General features: G+C 40.3%; 1 protein-coding gene across 3 annotated transcripts in view; it reads right to left on the bottom strand.

Moving 5' to 3' along the window:
• Nucleotides 1-721: 721 nt before the first annotated feature.
• The window catches only part of LOC124796286 (SPARC-related modular calcium-binding protein 2), an 814,488-nt gene continuing 795,829 nt past the window's right edge, over nt 722-19,380 (bottom strand). For all 3 annotated transcript variants that reach the window (XM_047260407.1, XM_047260406.1, XM_047260405.1), the window contains 2 exons: nt 18,985-19,150; nt 722-1,360 (listed from right to left, as the gene is read on the bottom strand). In XM_047260407.1, the coding sequence (XP_047116363.1) occupies nt 1,284-1,360; nt 18,985-19,150 (243 nt within the window). In that variant the 3' untranslated portion in view covers nt 722-1,283. The remainder of the gene's footprint in view (nt 1,361-18,984; nt 19,151-19,380) is intronic.

Here is a 19,380-nt window from a genome sequence, read left to right on the forward strand (position 1 = left end):
TGGGAAAGAGGGGGGGGGGGGAGGGGGAAGAGAGAGAGAGAGAGAGAGAGAGAGAGAGAGAGAGAGAGAGAGAGAGAGAGAGAGAGAGAGGGGGGGGGGGGGGACTGAAGGGCTAAGAATCTAAGAATTCCACTGCAACTAATGCAAATAAATAATTGAAGTGCAGAATAAAATAAGCATACTGATCACATTTTTCATGTCTATTGAATACCTACAGCATTAACAATGAAACCTTGAGACAGAAGTGCTACCCTGAAGGTAATTCAGGCTGCACATTTCATTACTGATGACTGAACATATGAAAGTGATGACAGTATCCTGTCTTCCAGAATTATTGGTTCCTTCCTCATGAAGAAGAGTGTTATAGGTTGGGGAAGTTAACACCAGTCAAGTCAAACTGTTTTCTGTCCTTTTTATGAAATTTCTGATTTCTGGATATTGAAGGAATCATGATTACAGAGTAAATAATTCTTGTTATAATCTGTACTGTTTAAAAATATCAAAAAGTTTTTATTTATTTACATCTAAAATGTAGGGACAGATAATGTTTTTGTCACTTTTACATGAATGACTTCATAATCATCTTAACTGTCACAATATGTTAAAACTTTTGCATATTACATCACATTTACATCTTAAAATATTAAAGCTGATCATATTTGTGTGGTTCATTGTGAATCTGAAGGAAATAGGAGAAAAAATACAGAAATGAGATCTAATCTTTCACAGAGTGGACATAATTATACTTAAAGACACCAGATGTAATACATACTTCATTACACTTACAAATGTTGAAAGTGTATGTCAGAATCTGATGAGCTAATGTACACAATGGAAGAAAGAAATTTAGCTATTATAAATAATTGCTGTTAAACAAAGAATCACAGCATTGTTCATATTTCGTAAGTATATGTCTATATTAGACTGAATGCATAGAAAATAAATAATCAACATCTCACTTTAATACGCTGCTAAAAAACAGGCATCCTGAGTTTCTTTCATCCACTCTTCAAATCTTCACATTAAACAGTCTTATGTACACACATTATAAAAAAAAATATCATGGAATATGGCAAGAGAGCTCCAAGTCTTTGTTGCACAGTCAGAGCACCAAACTGTTGCAGCAATTTTTGAGTGTTTCCTGCGCAGTTCTTAGTCTTTTCATATTGATGAGCATCTCTCTGCTCTAGTAAATGATGCTGACGCCTGATGAACTGAATAATCAGGTTAGCATCAGATTTTAAACACAATATTAGCAATTTCCTTTTTCTCACTAATGGTCATTATTCTTGCTTAAGTAACATCTGTAAAGGGTTTTCTCCTTTTACTCTTCTGAAACTTGATGTCTGCGAAGTCCTTGCTGAAAAAATAAGAAAAATTGTGTAAACGCAAATGGAGAGTAGAAGTGGAAAATAATGAATTACACGTTTCGGTTGTTAAATTTGCACTCTCATTCAGCTTTAGTGTAACAATGTTTAGCTTTAGTGTCTTATTAATGATAGAATCTATGGAACAAAATGAAGATAATCATAATCCTGCTACAAACATCAATAACAAAGTAATCATTTAAAGGTAACAGTGCAAATAATGGACAGATTTGGCTTTTGCTTCCTTTTACTGCAGCAGGCATGGAAAAAACACCTTGCAGTCAACTAATTGATTTCACAGCCATGCTAATGGTAGGTCATGAGAACACAGTAACAGCTTACAATGGGGGTGTGGTGTGACTCACTGTGTACAGCTGGAGTAAATAAAGCAAACATTTCAGTCTGCAAAATATTGCAACTGTATTTTTCTTGGAATTGTCAACACCCATTCTTCAGTTATAAATGAAACACAATTTTCAACTATGTTGTTTACATAGTCCTATCTCTGTTTTCCTTGCATAAGATTTGTAAAGCTCTTTTACACATTCAGAAACTTTCAAACTTCCATTGTGTTAAATGTTGTATGTGGATCTCTGGCATCTCTAATACATGTATAATCCATTTTTCTCTCTGTCATTATTTATGACACTGTTTTCGAGAGTAACACCACACTGAATTTTTCTAAGGTATATTACTGAATTAGAAAACAAGTAATACATATACAGAGTATACAGATAAAATTCCTAAGAAGTGCCAATGGATCTAAAAGAACAAACAGAATCTGTAATGGACTAAATATATACAACATAAAAAAGTTAGATGAAAATAAGATGATAAAGAAACACCTACAAAGAATGTATCCTGAAAGAGTACCAGTAAAAATAAATAATTAAAAAGCAAATGGAAAACATGCGAGCTGTTACAGGTGGTAAACAGCATAAAAAGGCAGGAGGAGAGGAGGAGGAGGAGGAGGAGGAGGAGGAGGAGGAGGAGATGAAGAAGAAGACAAAATACTAAAGGTATATAATTTCTCTATATAATGAAAATCAGTTCCAACATATTTGTCATATCATTATATAACCTTTGTTATTCCCCAAATAATTTTTTTCGCTCTGCAGCAAATTGTGTATCAGTTTAAAACTTCCTGGCAAATTAAAACATTATGTCAGACCAGAACTTGAACCTGGAACCTTTGCTTTTCATGGACAAGTGCTCAACTGGCTGTGCTATCCAAGCATGACTCAAACTTACCAGATGCCAAGCTCGTTTTGTTTGCCGATGATACAAACAATGCAATAAATATCAAATTAAGTGCAGTATTAGAAAGATCAGCTAATAAAATATTTGTGGACATTAATCACTGGTTCCTAGCCAATTCTTTGTCACTAAACTTTGAAAAAAGACACTACATGCTGGTCAGAACTTGTAAGGGGTGTCCCACAAGTATATGCCTAACATACGATGACAAACAGATAGAAGAAGTGGACGGTGTTAAATTCTTAGGATTACAGCTTGATAATAAATTCAACTGGGAGCAGCACACCACAGAACTGCTGAAGTGTCTTAACAAATCTCTATTTGCAATGTGAATTGTGTCAGACATAGGGGATATAAGATGAAAAAGCTGGCATACTATGCTTACTTTCATTCCATAATGTCACCTGGGATTATTTTTTGGGGTAATTCATCAAGCCAAGCTAAAGTTTTCCGGGCACAAAAACGTGCAGTAAGAGTTATATGTGGTGTGAACTCAAGAACATCCTGCAGAAGCCTGTTTAGGGAACTAGGGATACTAACTACTGCTTCCCAATATATTTATGCCTTAATGAAATTTGTCATCAAAAATATATCACTTTTTCAAACCAACAGCTCAATTTATGGAATCAGTACTAGAAATAAGAATAATCTCCACAAGGATTTAAAGTCACTTAGTCTTGTACAAAAAGGTGCGCATTATTCAGGAACACACATTTTCAATAACTTGCCAGCAGCCATAAAAAGCTTAACAACCAATGAAATTCAGTTTAAGAGAAGCCTAAAGGATTTATTGGTGGCCAACTCCTACTCCATTCATGAATTTCTCAGTAAAACCAACTGATTAAACTTCAGCACCATTTCAGTGCAGTAATGTGTTCACTGTAAATAAGTATTATAGTAGTTGTATTACACATTTATTGCCTTATAAATAAATTATTTTAAATTCAGTGCATTAGTATTTGTAAAATGACTTTCATATAGTGTTCATTGAAAAATGATGATCATTCCACTTGGGACCTGTGGAATGGTACATTAGCTTATTTGTTTTAGTTGTAAATATTTGTCAAGTATTGTTGTTTTTCTGACATGTTCTACATCCTGGAGGACCACCTCAAAACGGAGCAATTGGAATGAGAGTAAATCTAATCTGATCAAATCTAACCTGCTCTCACAGTTTTATTTATGCATTTATTTGGTCCAAGAATCATTTTTAGTACACTGTTTGTACACATGATACAGGGCAAGGGTAAACATAATTAAGTTATGATTATAGTAGTCATTGTGACTATGTGGTGAACACAATCAAAAGCATGTGGTAATATAAATTGACATACTTCATTGCTTCTACATATGATAGCAGTAGTTCTTAAGGAAACTACATGATCAACACAAAGTAAATTATAGTATGAAGTGACATAACATATAATTAACCATGTTTGGTAAATGACGTTTACTTATTATGATGGCCCAGAAATTCAGAGATAGTAGAAGCAGTGTCAAACAAGAACTGTTTAATGTATTTAATGTCAGTAGCATTTTAAGTACTAAGGCACATGGTTATATTACGTAACTCTAGTATGGTACACTCCTCTTTTGCTTAAGTTTGTACGTACTGTGTTTATGTGTAGGTTGATTCTGCCTAGTTTCATATGCATGTATATCATAGTTATGTTTAAAGATTTTTGTCTAAGATGCTCACTTTTGTATCAAAATGGGTCTACAGGAATCACTGCCTTTAACTTTATCACTGTAATAATCTTTTTCTGTATTTTAATTAGTTGTGGAATTCCCCCAGAAATTATTCTGCATGTCAGTAGTGAATCTATATTGCCATGGTAAACTGTCATCACTGATAAGCATTTGTAGTTGGAGTGAGAAACCTAATAGCATACATAAATATATTCCATTTTTTAAATGTTGTAGCAAAGCTCTTGTGGAATGTAAGTACTTTACAATTAAAAGAGATAATGTTGATGCCACCTCCCTATACACCAAAATCCCTCCTGCCTAAGGACTTGCCACTATCAAACACTACCTCTTCCAATATCCTTCAGATGCCGAACGCACCACCTTATTCTTTATACACCTTATCAACTGTACCCTGACCCACATCTATTCTTTGTAAGAAGGGAAGGTTTACACACAAATATGTGGCACAGCCATGGCCACCAACCTGTTTATAGGCCATCTAGAGGAAACTACCTTAGCCTTCCAGAACTCCTAACCCCCTAGTCTGGTTCAGGTTTATTGATGATATCTTCATGATCTGGACTCTGGGCCAAGACACCCTATCCACAATCCTTCACAACCTGAACATCTTTTCTCCCATCTGCTTCACCCTGTCTTCCTCCACCCAACAAGTCACCTTGCTGGACGTTTACCACCTCCTCTGATGGCTCCATCCACACATCTGCCCACATTAAACCCACTAACCATCAACAGTACCTGCTTTTTGACAGCTGCTATCCCTTCCACACCAAAAAATCCTTCCCATACAGCCTAACCACCTGTGGATGATGCATTAGCAATGCTGCTAACACTTTTGCCCAGCATGTGGAAGGCCTAACAAAGGCCTCCAGACAGGCAATGCCACTCAAACCTAGGCCAAAAATGGATTTCCTGTACCATATCCTTACATACTCAGACTCCTCCCACAACCCTATCACAGCTAGAAAGGATTGGCCCTCTGATCCAATATCACCTGGGACTAGTACCACTGAACCATATTCTTTGCCATTGATTGTCTCATTTTGCACTGAAATGAGGGGCATCCTATCCAATATCCTTCCTAACCTTCCTAAAGTGGTGTTCCATCACCCTCCCCAACCTACACAACATCCTAGTCCATCTCTATGCCACTTCTATTTCCATTCCCAACCCCCTTGTCACAGGCACCTGCCCAATCCACTCATCCAGGACTTCCTACTCCACTCCTTTCACAGGCTTACTGTACCCCATCAGAGGCCAGGTCACCTGTGAAAGCAGCCATGTCATATACCAATTCTGCTGCAAACACTGTACAGGCTTTTATGTTGATATGACAACCAACTAGCCATCCACCACGATAAATGGCCAATGCCAAACTGCTGCCAGGACAGACAAACTGCTGCCAAAACCAAAATGTCAACCCAGTGGCACCACATTCAGCTGAGTACAACATGCTTAATTACAATGACTGCTTTACAACCCAAGCCAAGTGGATCCTTCCCTCCACCATCAGTGTCTCTGAACTACACACATGGGAGTTATCCTTGCAACACATTCTCCACTCCTGTAATCATTCTGGTCTCAATCTAAGGTAACACACTGTCCCTGCACCCTCCACCCAACAGTTTCCACTTCCTCCATCCTGTCACCTCCTCCCAGTACCTGTACCAACGTCACCTTTAGCATGTGCTGCTTACCACCAGCTCCTACAACCATGCTAGCCCATGTATCTGCCAGCCCGCCCTCCCGGATTCCTAGCCAGCAAACCGGCCACGTCTCTGAGCTGCTAGCCACTCATCCCCTGTGTCGGCCCCTGCCTATCACCTCATCTCCCTCCACCCAACCCATGCAACACTAGCCCCCCCCCCCCCCCCCCCCTCCCTCAATAATCATTTCACCTGCTGAAAAATAGAATTAGCACAGTTAGTCTAGCTGACACCATGTAGGAGGTTATCCCAGAATTGTATCTTGTGGAAGCCCATACTGGATTGTTTGGTTATTACTGAAAAAACTAGAATTTGTGCGTGTTTCACTATCATTGCATTTTACAATTGTTGAAGTACAATTCCATAATTACTGAACTTATGCAACAGAATGTCACAATCAGTAACATCAAAGGCTTTACCAGGATAAAGAAATATTCCAGGAAAAAGTGGATGAGCATTGTCCTGAAAAATGGCACCACCATACAACTGCGTGAAAGGTAAAATGATAGGACACAGGAAGTCTGATGTGCCATTGTGCCATCTGAGTTCCCCTAATCACTACCAGCTGTGACCTGAAGTCATACCTGATGGCTCCCCACACCACGACATCAGAAGTAACAATGCAGTGTCTCCAAAACATTTGAATATCTGGACCTCTTCCCAGATCAGTGCCATGCCTGCTGATGGTCACCTGAGTTATTATCGAAATGTAATTCTTTGCTAAACACAAAGTGACATTGTTCATCAACAGTCCATGGTTCCCAGCCATGACACCAGCCCAAATACAGCTGTTTGTCTTGTGATGTTAACAGCAGCCTCAGCATGAGCCAGTATTTCACTAGTACAACTGTTGCTAGTTTCCAATCAATGATGTGGGGTGACACAGAGTGTTTCGGTGAGTCCATTGCTTGTTTTCAGATGGTTGGCACAGCTGTGAAGGAATTACGATGTGCTTGGTGCACAATAAAGTGATCCTCCATTGTGGTGGTCAGACACAATTGCTGGGAACCTTCACAACGAGTATGCCTGCCCTCACTTTTCCCTTTTCCATACAGCCCCACTGTCACTTCTGAATGCCCCACAAATCTGGATATTACATAATTTGAACAGATGGTCAAATGGAGACTTACAATGATGTACCTTCCAAAATGTCAGATGCTGATAATGCTGTCCCACATATGTACATGGCATCTTTGTGTCCTTCACAGTGACCACTCGGCATCTTATGCCGCTTATGGCCCTTATATATATCATCAAGCCTGATAACAGTAGCATTCTCTGCTGGCTGTTATATTTGTCACAGAGGATAACATCTCTAATCACTTACATATTTGCCAAGGGCGCGTACATGAATGATGTTACACTGAAAATTGACATCCGACTACGTCTTCTGGATGCTTCATTTCTATTGTCAAGCAGAGAGGCAGAGAGAGTGAGAGTGAGAGTGAGAGTGAGAGTGAGAGTGAGAGAGAGAGAGAGAGAGAGAGAGAGAGAGAGAGAGACGAAAGAAGAAAATATTTATATAGCTACATGCTAACCATTTACCAGGCACTTGAGTGCGATTTGCGGAGTATCCATGTAGATATATACATTTTCCTCCTGCACATTCAACTAGTAATTCATCAGAAAGCAGAGATGATAATGACCAACCAAGAGTTTCTTCTGACCACAATGATACTGTAACTTGTGTATATAGATTGCTTTGCTAAATGCAAGTATTGGTACTCTTTCAGAGGGAGTACTGTGTGATGATAAGGTTAGCATCAGAATGAAAGGAAAGCTTTACAAGTCTGTGGTGAGACCTGTGATGCTGTATAGTGCAGAAATGTGGCCAAGTACGAAAGCCCAAAAGAAAAAGATGGAAGTGGCAGAAATGAGTATGTTAAGGTGGAGGAGTGGTGTGACACAAAAGGATAGACTAAGGAATGAGTACATCGGGGCAACAGTGAAAGTAGGGCCCACAGGGAAGAAGATCAAAGAAAGTAGGCTAAGATGGTATGGGCATATACAGAGAAGAGGGGAGTACTATGTAGGGAGAAGAATTGAAGACCTAGAAATTAAAGGACCAAGGAGAAAAGGAAGACCGAAACTGAGATGGAAGGACAAGGTAGCAGGGGACCTACGGGAGAATGGATGGCTCAGAAGAAGCATTGGATAGACAAGATCCAGCGAAGCAACATCCACCCCACATGGTGTGGGAAAAGGCTGAGGAGATGATGATTATTTTATCTCTTAATGTCCAAATTTTTAGAAGTGCTACGGTAAAAATTATTGGAATGAGGGCCGATATTGGTCAACAAGAGTTTGGTAGTGATGGACCATCACAGACACGCATTTCTCCTACAAGCTCTGCAGGAAGGAACAGTCAGCAAAATGTTATTCAAGAGATTGCTGGACCTATACAGTATGCAAAGCATACTGTTAGGGAAGACACCTCAGCTAGTGCCCTTCATCTATTTATTATTGAAAATATGTTGTGCATGGTGAAAAAAATTCACTGAAACAGAAGTATGCATTGTACGCAACAATAATTTGTGGAACTTGAATTCAGAGGAGTTGGAAGCATTTATTAGCCGTACTGTATGCTCGAGGTATGTATGGTACATGAGTTCTTTGTGTGAGAAATTTGTGGAGCCATGAGTGGGTCCTGCCGTTTTTACTCACAAAATAGTTTTTTAACAATGTAAAGAAGCAGACAAATTTTGTTTGGCATCTGAAATCTAGCACATGTTTAAAGTTTACTGCATTGCATGTTACAAACCCACTGAATTCTTACCTGTGGATGCAGTTATATTTGATGAAATGCTGATGTCCATTCACTCAATAAATGAGGAGCAAAGTATGGCATAAAGTATTGGTTGCTCACAGACACTAAAGTTAAGTATGTTCTAAATGGTTTTCCTTATTTGGGAAAAGGCAAGACCTGTGAATACTAGCCTGGGAGAACAGAACACTACATCTCATGGAACCTTACTTATGAAAGGTGAGAAATTTTACAACAGACAGCTTCTTCACTTCTCTCAAGCTGGTAAAAAGTCTGGAACAGAGGGCTACAAGCATTGAGGGCAATTTGAACAGGAGTACAAGGGAAGTGCCACCGTCTGTGAGTAAAGGACAAGGCGTACTTTATTTAAGTGTTGTTTATAAGGCTGATGACATTTCTGTAATATGTTACCAAGGAAAGAGTTAGAAAATGTACTTATTCTTATTTCTGTGCACTCCAGCGTAACAAACACTCCACAGTCAGTCAGTTTGTATAATAGCATTGAATTCAGCATAAAGAGGTATGATGAGGTGATGGCCAGGACATTTCTATATCACTCTTAATCTGGCTATGATTAATGCTCTTATGTCGTGAATCACAGTAGAGCAGCGATTAGCAGTCTAACAACACTTTATTACATAGTCACAGAACATACAATATAACAAGTCAAAGATACATTGTCCTAAGAGTAAACAAACAGTCTCTCACTTGCGAGAAGTACATCACTCTGTGACATCCTCCCCACCCTGGTCGACCTCCAAAGGTACGGCCAGCTGCACAGGACGACTAATGATGTGACCTTCTGAGGTCCGGAGTATTATCGTCCTTACCCTGCCGTCTCTTCCTGGTAGTACCTTTTCTATCCTGGCCTTCTTCCACACATGTCGCGGACGAAGGTCCTCTTGGATCAGCACGATGTCGCCAGGGCGAAAGGGGATGACTCGTCCCGATGGGTGTTTAACTTCATGGTAGTTCCGGAGCTCCAATAGGTATTCTTTAACCCAACGGTTCCAAAAACTGTCACAGAGTTGCTGTCTCAGTTGGAATTCCCTTGTTAAATTCGTGCTCGCTGAAGGCTCTGTTCCCGTCAGAATAGTCATAAGTTTTTCTCCCGCCATAAAATGGGATGGTGAGAGTGCATCACAATTATCTCCTGGTATGATGGGCCTGGAGTTCACTGCGACTTCAATACTGATCAAGGTGGTGTTCAGTTGTTCCTCAGTGAGCTTTGTGAGTCCCAGTACCTTCCATAGGCAACGCTTTATAGTGCCCACCATTCTTTTCCACCATCCTCCACACCAAGCCACACGGGAGACAATGAATTTCCAAGTAATACTGTGGTGGGTGAGGAACTGATAAGATTTTGTGGTGGTTAATGCCTTCCAAAGTTGGGCTAGTTCCACATTCGTGGCGTGGAATGTTTTCGCGTTATCTGTATATATCGTGTGGGGTAGTCCGTGTCTTCCGGCGAATCGCTGAAGTGCCATAAGAAACTTGTCCGTTGACAAATCTGTACAGAGTTCGAGGTGTGCAGCTCGTGTGGTAGCACATGTGAAAAGAGTGATATATGACTTGTGCGTTTCCGTCCCCACTTTGATGAATAGTGGGCCAGCAAAGTCTATTCCGGTTACAGCAAATGGTTTGGCAGGTGAAACTCGTTCAGGTGGCAGCGGTGCTTCGATCTGTTGCCCTCGTGGATTCTTCAAGATCTTGCATGCGAGGCATGAGTATAGGATTCCTTTGATGGCCTGACGAGCTCTAAGGATCCAAAATTCGGTTCGCAGTTCGGATAGTACAGAACGAACACCAAAGTGATGAAGGCGGATGTGTCTCTCGAATAACCAATTGTGTGAAGTGGTGGGAACCGTCAAGGAGTACAGGATGTTTTTGTTCCCTATTTAGGATTGTATCGTGCGATTTTTGACTCTCTTGGCAGTGGTAAGTTATTCTGAAGTGCATGCAGTTCATTGGGGAAGGAATCTCTCTGGCCCACTCGAATCCAATACATTTTGGCAGCTGATAATTCGGTGGCTGTAAGTTCTCCTGAAGATTTATTCTTCTGACGAATGTTGTGTAGGAAATGGAGAATCCATGCTGTGATACGAATGAGCTTCCAGTATGAGCTGAATTTAAGTAAGTTCAAAAGGCTGGTTGGCGTAGATATCGACAAAACTTGGCTCTGCGTTTTCTTCCTCTTTTCTTCGGGAGGAAGTCGTACCATTGTTGGAGTATTGTCGTTTGGCCAGCATTCAGGGGGGGCGTGTAAGCCAAGGCAGCCCATGCCACCAAATGTCCAAAGAATTCATTTGGTAGCCGAGGCGTCCACGTGAGAGGTGGTCAGCAGGATTGTCTGATCCTGGGCAGTGTTTCCATTGTGTGGGAGTCGTGTGTGTTTGTACCTCAGTTACACGATTACAAACGGAGGTCTTCCATCTGTTAGGATCACAGCAAATCCAACTTAGTGTTATTGTAGAATCCGTCCACAGTATCGCACGGGCAATTTTAAAGTCTGTTGCGCGGAAAAAGTAACGCAATAGTCTGGTCCCAACTACTGCTGCTAAAAGTTCGAGTCGAGGCAATGTCACCTTCTTAATAGGAGCAAGTCTGTTCTTGCTACAGACTAAATGGGTTATGACGTCATCATCTAAGACAGTACGAATGTACAAAGCTGCTCCATATGCCTTTTCCGAGGTGTCACAAAATACGTGCAGCTGAGAGTCTCTTCCATGAGCTGTAGCTATCCATCTAGGGACACGTATATGTGACAATGAAGGTAAGCTAGATATCCAAGCGCGCCATCGTGCCCCTAAGTCCCAGGGCATAAGTTCATCCCAGCCAATTCCTCGGCACCATGTGTCCTGGAATAGCAATTTCCCAACAAGAGAAACTGGGGAAAACAGTCCGAGTGGGTCATAGAATTTAGCCGTACATTGTAAAAGGAGTCGTTTGGTGGCTGGCTCTTCTGACGACCTTCTGATGATTTCGCTAGGATCGATACAGAAGTAGTCACCTGCGGTGTTCCAGTCTACACCTAAAACTTGAGTCTGGGTGTGGAGTTCTCACCCTTCTGCCCTCCAGATAGTGTGGAGTTTTTCACAGTTGGTAGCCCATTTTGATAAGGGGAGACTGATCAATTTCATTAGGGTTAGAAGTTCATAGTATATAGTTATCACCAAATTATCACCTTCTACTGAGATCACAAAATCGTCCATGTATGCAGTCTTGTTTATAAGTGGTGCTGCGGTGGGAAATGCTGTCATACACTTGTCGGCAAGTTCTCTTAGTGTTGCAGAAAGTAAAAATGGGCTGCAGGTCAGGCCGAATGGGAGTCTGTTAAAACGGTATTCTGTTAGTTCGTCCATTGTTTGAAGATTTCCTGTTTGATCCTGGCTAATCTTGAACCAGAAAAATCTGGTCAAGTCTTTGTCCTTTTCGTTCAAGGTTAATTGAAGGAAAGCTTATGTGATGTCCGCGACGATAGCCGTAGAATATAATCTGAAATGCAGTAAAATTTCCAGAATCTCTGGTAATAGGTTCGGTCCTACTTCTAATACCTCATTCAGAGAAGGTGCATTGTTTTCGTGAGATGAGGCGTCAAAGACTATTCTCCACTTAGTGGTTCCGTATTTCTCCTTCCCCACTGCATGATGAGGGAGATAAAATAGCTCCTTTCCTGAGAGTGGGGTGGGAGCGACCTCTACTTGCCCCTTCATAATGTAGTCTATCATAAGATCGAAATACATTTGCTTAAATGTCTCTTGACGTTGAAATCTTTCCCTGAGGTGCTTGAATCATTTTCCCGCGATAGGTCTGTTACTCGAAAGCACTTTATGTTGCATTTTGGGAAGTGTAACGACTGCTCGATGATCCTTTATAGAGAAAGATGCTCTAAACTCTTCAAGAAGTCTTGTATCCTTGTTGTTCACAGGTAGATCCTGATCGGCAGTAATCCCTATAGTTTCCAAGTCCCAAAAGCGTCTGAAATCATTGTCAGAGTGCAAAGGAGATCGGTCAGTCTGAGCAAAATTTACCACGGTTGCATGCACACAGGCTTGTGACTTGTTACCACTAAGTATCCAGCCAAACAGAGAAGGAACTAATACTAAGGTTTCAGAGATGCATATGGGCGAATTGTGCTTCACTATCTTCCAATAAAAATCGCCTCCTACAAGAATCTCCATGGGAAGATCTTCTGTTGAATCGGTTTTCAGATCTGCTAGCGTAATCTTACGGGCATCTGGTAAACTCTTTATATGTTGTGGAACTGAAGGCTGGTGAGAAATAACGTGAGTACTTTTGAAGGCAGTAAGTGGCACTGAAGAATTCTGCCAAAGCCCCTTCATATTAAACTAAACAAGCCTGCGGTGGCGTGGGCATGTAGGGTTTGATTCAAAGGAACAAACAGACAGTTCTTGTCGGTCTATCGTTTGCAGTTTGAGATCATCAATCAGCGATTTTGCTATGAAGCTGGACTGACTACCTGCGTCCAGTAGACATCGCGTTGTCCTGCTCAATCCTGTAGGTCCTGAGACGCATACTTGAGCTGTCTGAAGGTACGTGTATCCGTGGGGAGCGACAGATACCTTTCCCACGGAAGTAACGTTTGTCTGACCCGCAGGACCCCTAATATCCTTTCGTTCCTCACAAATGGACTAATGATGCAGTCTTTTACAGTTAACACACCGAGCGTTTTCTTTCTTTTTGCAATTTGACACTTTGTGGCCACGTTGAAGACAAAGAAAGCATCTGTTTGCTAGTTTCAATTTATCTATTCGATCATTAACGCGTACGATCTTCTTACAGCCTTGCGCCCAATGACTGTCAGATTCACAAAAGACGCAGAATGGTTCCTTTACGCTTGTATCCTTCGGAGTCGATCTTTTAGATTTCGCATGTACGTGAAGTGTGGACGTTGTGGGAAGGTTACTAGATGTGCTTGAAAATTCACCACGTATCTTCTGCGTGGTAAGCGCCCCGTCGACTTCCTCGTTCAGAAACTCCATCAGTTGCAAAATGTCCCCTTCGGATATTCCTGTACACTTGGCGTGAATTATCCAGCGGCGGCATATATCATCCGGAAAAGCGCGTAAAATTTTCGGCGCGAGGACTCGACCGTATCCGTTCACGTCTTCCCCAAGTGCCCGGAGAGCTTGAATACGTCGCTGGCATTCAATGAATGTTGAATTAAGTTCCTCTGGGGTGGACAGCTTAATTGGTTTTATGGCTTCAAGATAATCTAAGTGGGCTTGAAGTATTCGATCCTTGTTGCCATAACGCGCTCTGAGAATCCTCTTCGTTTCTGCGTACGTCTCGGCCGTCACCGCAATACCGTCCACTAAATGCTTTGGTTCTCCCGAGAGATAGCCGCGAAGAAAAATGTGTTTATTGATTGTAGTTACCGTCGGATCTTTGTCAACCGGCTGCTCAAACTGCTCCCAGAATCGCGCCCATGTCTCAATACCGCCTGAAAAAGGCTCAAGTTTGATCAGCGGAAGTTTTACTGAAGCTGTGGGAACACTCATTGTTACAGATTGTGCCAGCGGATTGTCGGGAATCTTTATGTCTGCTACCGATTTCGCAAGCTGTTTTTCTATTTCGTGAGACAATCGGGAAATTGTGAGTTTCGCGGTGTCTATATAATCTTCGCATTTAGGAACATCATCTTCGTATTCGCCATCGTCTAACAACTCGTGAATATCCTCATCTAATTTAACGAGGCGGTCCAGAACGCTTCCCAATCTGTCATTGTAATATTTATAATCCGCGATTTCCGATGCGTCGGGCAACCTTGCAACTTCCGCCACGAGTCGCGTAATGTTTGCTCTTTCTCTCATACGTTTTCTCTTTAGAGAGTGTAATTGCGCTTCTGGTTTGTGGTCTGGCACGTCCATTCCGTCCGATTACTCGAAAGTTTAAAGCAGTGTCGGCTAGCGATCAGCTGGTCCTAGTAAGGCGTTATCTTTGGATCGCTAGTCGAAGTAGTTCAATTGATGGTCGCTAGATGGCAGCACTAGTCATAAACAATCTACAGGCGTAGCGTAGGATCTGATAATTCGTTAAAGCGCTAATCGAACAGCTACAATAGCAGTACACAGCGGCAATAATGTAATCAGTTGCCTTTACAAATGGCACTACAAAACATGTTGCGTGATAATTCAATTGAACTTAGCTGTGTATGATGGCAGTTGTCGTCGAAGAGCTTGTTGCGTGGTGTAACAAATCACTGCAGTAAACCCCGTCGTAGTATTGCCGCGCGACGTGCGTCCAGAATTCGGTTCACTACGACAATCGTGGAATTGTCTCGGGCAAAGTCTATCCCGGGTTTCGGCACCAGAGTCTTATGTCGTGAATCACAGTAGAGCAGCGATTAGCAGTCTTACAACACTTTATTACATATCACAGAACATACAATATAACAAGTCAAAGATACATTGTCCTAAGAGTAAACAGTCTCTCACTTGCGAGAAGTACATCACTCTGTGACAAATGCTCACACCCTTCACAAGTTGACAACAGATTCTATCATCTCTTGATTGTCTTTTATAATGAAGGCTGTAGAAGAATTAGTGGTACAAGACAGAAATTCTCACTCTCGACTTCATCTACTTTCATAGCTGATGGAGGAGGAGGAACATCTAAGCAAACTAAATGAAAACCTTGCCAGGTTGGACTGTGCAACATAAAAAGCTAGATGTGTGTGTTTTATGTGTGAAAAAATAGCACGTGGTTCATGTCTAATTAAACAGATGTGTAAAAAGCACACTGGAGTAGCTTAGTCAAACAGTACTTTCTTGTTCTGGATAAAAGTATATAGCTAAGAAATCCTCTGATAACATTTGACATCTATGTTATATCATGTAAAACACAAACATTGAAAATATAAGCAATTCTATGTATCTCTTATATGGTGTCACTTATTTTTGTATTATGTAACATAAAAATAAAATTTATCAAGTTCAAGTAAGAATGGCCCACATTATTATTATTATTATTATTATTATTATGAAAAAACAGTAAAATCATTATTAATGGCAAATATGAAATATCATTACATTTTCTAAAATAAAGCTTTTTAAAAATGTGATAAAAACCTTAGTGGTCAGTTGACCTTCCATGGGTGTTCTTTTGGACAGATCTAAGCTGGGCATTATGGTGTTAAAAGAGATGCCTACAAATTTTAAGTGAGTGAACCCCACATATAATTCTAATTACTTTCTTTTGTGCAACAAATAGTTTTTGCCTAATCAAGGTGTTATCTGGCAAGACATCAGTGAATAAAAAGATCTTACTGACTCCTTATCCCCAAAGTCAACAATTATTCTTGCAGCTAAAGTAGCTAAACCTAATGTTTTAGCTGGTCTACTATTTGGATTTTCTACTTTAAGTTTTCATTAACATGTATGCAACAGACTGGAGCTGCTGTGAGCTGTGCAACTTGCCTTATGTGCATGCATCATTTTCACTCTCTATAAGAAATAGAACTAGTATGTGAGAACTTTGGTAGGGAAGGCAAATGGTCGACTTCAGTTTTTTGGGAAAATTTTAGGTGAGAGTGGTTCACCTGTAAAGGAGATCACATATAGGAAACTGGTGTGACCTATTTTTGAGTACTGTTCGAATGTTTGGGATCCATACCGGGTTGGACTGAAGGATGACTTTGAATCAGTTCAGAGGCAAGGCTGCTAAATTTGTTACCGGTATGTTTGAACAACATGTAAGTGTTACAGAGATGCTTCATGAACACAAATAAGAATCCCTAGAGGGAAGGTAATGTTCTTTTTGAGATACACTCTTGAGAAAATTTAGAGAACTGGCATTTGAAGCTGACTGCCAAATGAGTCTACTGCCGCAAACATAAATTGTGCGCAAGGACCATGAAGATAAGATAGGAGAAATTAGGGCTCATGTGGAGGCATACAGACAGTCTTCTTTTCCTCACTCTATTTGCGAGCGGAACAGAAAAGGAAATGCTTAGTAGTGTTGCAGTGTATCCTTCACTATGCACCATACAGTGGTTTGTGGAATATCTATGTAGATTAAAGTTGATAACAGTTGCTGTGATCATGCCTATATAAGTGGGAAACAGTGCCAGGCCTGGCATTCAGAAGTCATTTACTCCTGGCAACGATGGCCCAGAGAGCCATCGGAAGCTAGAGTGTTTTATTCGAAATGATGTGACCCAAAAACCCACAAGATTTTATTCATACCCAAAACTCAGAATTTCCTACCCTGTTCATCACTTCTTGTTAGTGTACCAGGTTAACAGGTAGTGGAGTATTTTTCACTGTGCTAAACTAGATGATCTATGTTTTCTTAAAATTTAAAGCACTGGCAAGCCAGATGTGGACCTCAATTGGTTTCATTAGGGCCTGCAGAAGAAATCTGTGGGCAAGGGAGAGAGGTGCACATATTGCACTCCGCCCAGAATGAAGTTTTGGATATTGCTGCGGACACTCAGCTCTCTTTGATTTAGCAGCTCATGATGCATACCAATGAATTTTGGGTTTCTCTCTTGTGTGCAATGCCATTTTGCCCCCACTGCATCTGAACAGCAAAGAGAAATATGCTCCTAGTCAGAGAGCGAAGTTATGTGCATGTGAAGACTATGAGAAACAGCTCACTACCTTGAAGAGGTGTGGGAAGTATTTTGGTCTCTGGGTCAGTGCCGTCAACAAACACATGTTATTTAGTGCTTACTGTCTTCATCTGCACTACACATTGATAGATTGCAAACTTTGGTTGTAGACAAAGCTGGCATGAAAATTACTGAGTAGTTGTGAAATATGGCAATTTGAACAAGGGGTCATAACTTCACAAACAAACTAGTTATTTGCTGTCAATTCACTTGTAAAGTTCTATGTTACTTGTCTGTTAGTTTTACAAGTCTTTCCACGCACCTTTACTGATTTTATTCACAAAATTACTTTGAGTTAAGAAGAGAAAAAGAGATTCCGAATGTCACCAGTTTCAGGTGAATTGGACAGAGCATTATTTCTTTATCATGTACAAAGATGATGTGTAGTGAATCTCTCTTTTGAAGGAATATAGTATAAAAAGGCATTGTTCTACAAAACACACTGCTCAAAAACAGCCTAAAAAACAACTGTGGGAAGACAAAATTAAAACAACAATTTTCAGTTTGGATAAAAAGTTTGAGATTTTCTTTGTATAATAAATTCTTGTTCTCTTGAAAAAATGTATTCAGAGTATAATTTATTGTGTTGGCAAGCTGGACAGCTTAGCACCAAGCCATGGACACAAATGTTTTTTCTTTATGTGCTAGGAGTGCCACTGTTGGGTCACATGACAAAGTGGCCTGCTAGCTTATGTAAGTATGTGAATCAAGCCCACAAGCCACCAAAGGTTGCCCATGGCTAGTTAAAGCTATCTTGTTCGTGCAAAACCAGTCAATAACTTTCATAAATCATCAAGTCCTCTAGAGGACAGAAATTCTCTACTGCAGTCTGACTTTAACTATTTTCTTTAACTGCATTGGATTATTCACACCACTCCCAATAATGTTTAAAAATATCAGCCCATTCAAATGCCAGAAGAGTGAAAAGGATACTACTGACACAGGATTTCAGGTAGAACTAGCTCTTGACTGTAGAAAAAGTATGCAACAAATTGTGACTACTACTTTTCTATTTCTGGAGTATGATGCTGGATCCATGTTTCACAACCAGTAACAATACATACCAAGAATGATTATATTGAGCCAAAATGGATATGAATGTCTTGACACTTGACCTTGAGTCTGTCACTAAATGCCCATTGTGTACACAATTAGTGGTCCTTGAGAACATCTGAATCAGTGATTGGATAAATCTGATACTGGCATTCTATTTTCCAGCCAAAGTTGCCACTGAAATACACAGATTTTCAAAAACTGTGGTGTTACTGTGTTCAATATTTATACCAGAAAGAGCTGTAATGGGAAAACTGGAATGCAGTGCATCAATGAATGTCATATCAATTTTTGTCTCTCTTTATCCTGTTCCACATCTTAGTTTGCTGATGTGTAAATGCATACTCTAACATTGTAGTATCCGCTCACGGGATGTTTGATTGTTCACATCATGTAATGTTGCCAATTTACTGCTACTGTATGACTCACCATCTCTTAACTGAACTGGATTGTTGGATTTGAAAAATTGATACTATAAAGGAAGAAATAACTTACAAATGCTTTCTTCACTGCTGCTTAAACAGTTAAGCCACTCTGTCAGACTTATTTTCCTATCAAGATTGATGTCGCAGTATCGTGGAAATCTTTTACCACATTTCCGCAACAGCTTGTTGGCAGTTACCATTGTTCGGAAGTGTTTCCACTCCTTTCTCTCTAGGACCTGTATTAAAAAGGAAAAAAGAACACTATTAAATTATGCCATTTCAAAATTTATTTTTTTCTAGATCTAGCCTTCAACATTAGGAAACCAAAAAATTTATCTGAAGTAATGTTGTAATTACTTAGGTGAAGACATCTGTGTAAATAAGTGTGCTTGAGTATTTTACTAACTCCTTTTAAATTTATTTTGTACCCTACTTATTGCTGCCATTTAACAAGAAAGTGAAATGC

The sequence above is a fragment of the Schistocerca piceifrons genome, chromosome 4, assembly GCF_021461385.2.
Source record: "Schistocerca piceifrons isolate TAMUIC-IGC-003096 chromosome 4, iqSchPice1.1, whole genome shotgun sequence".
NCBI classification, from domain to species: Eukaryota; Metazoa; Arthropoda; class Insecta; order Orthoptera; family Acrididae; genus Schistocerca; species Schistocerca piceifrons.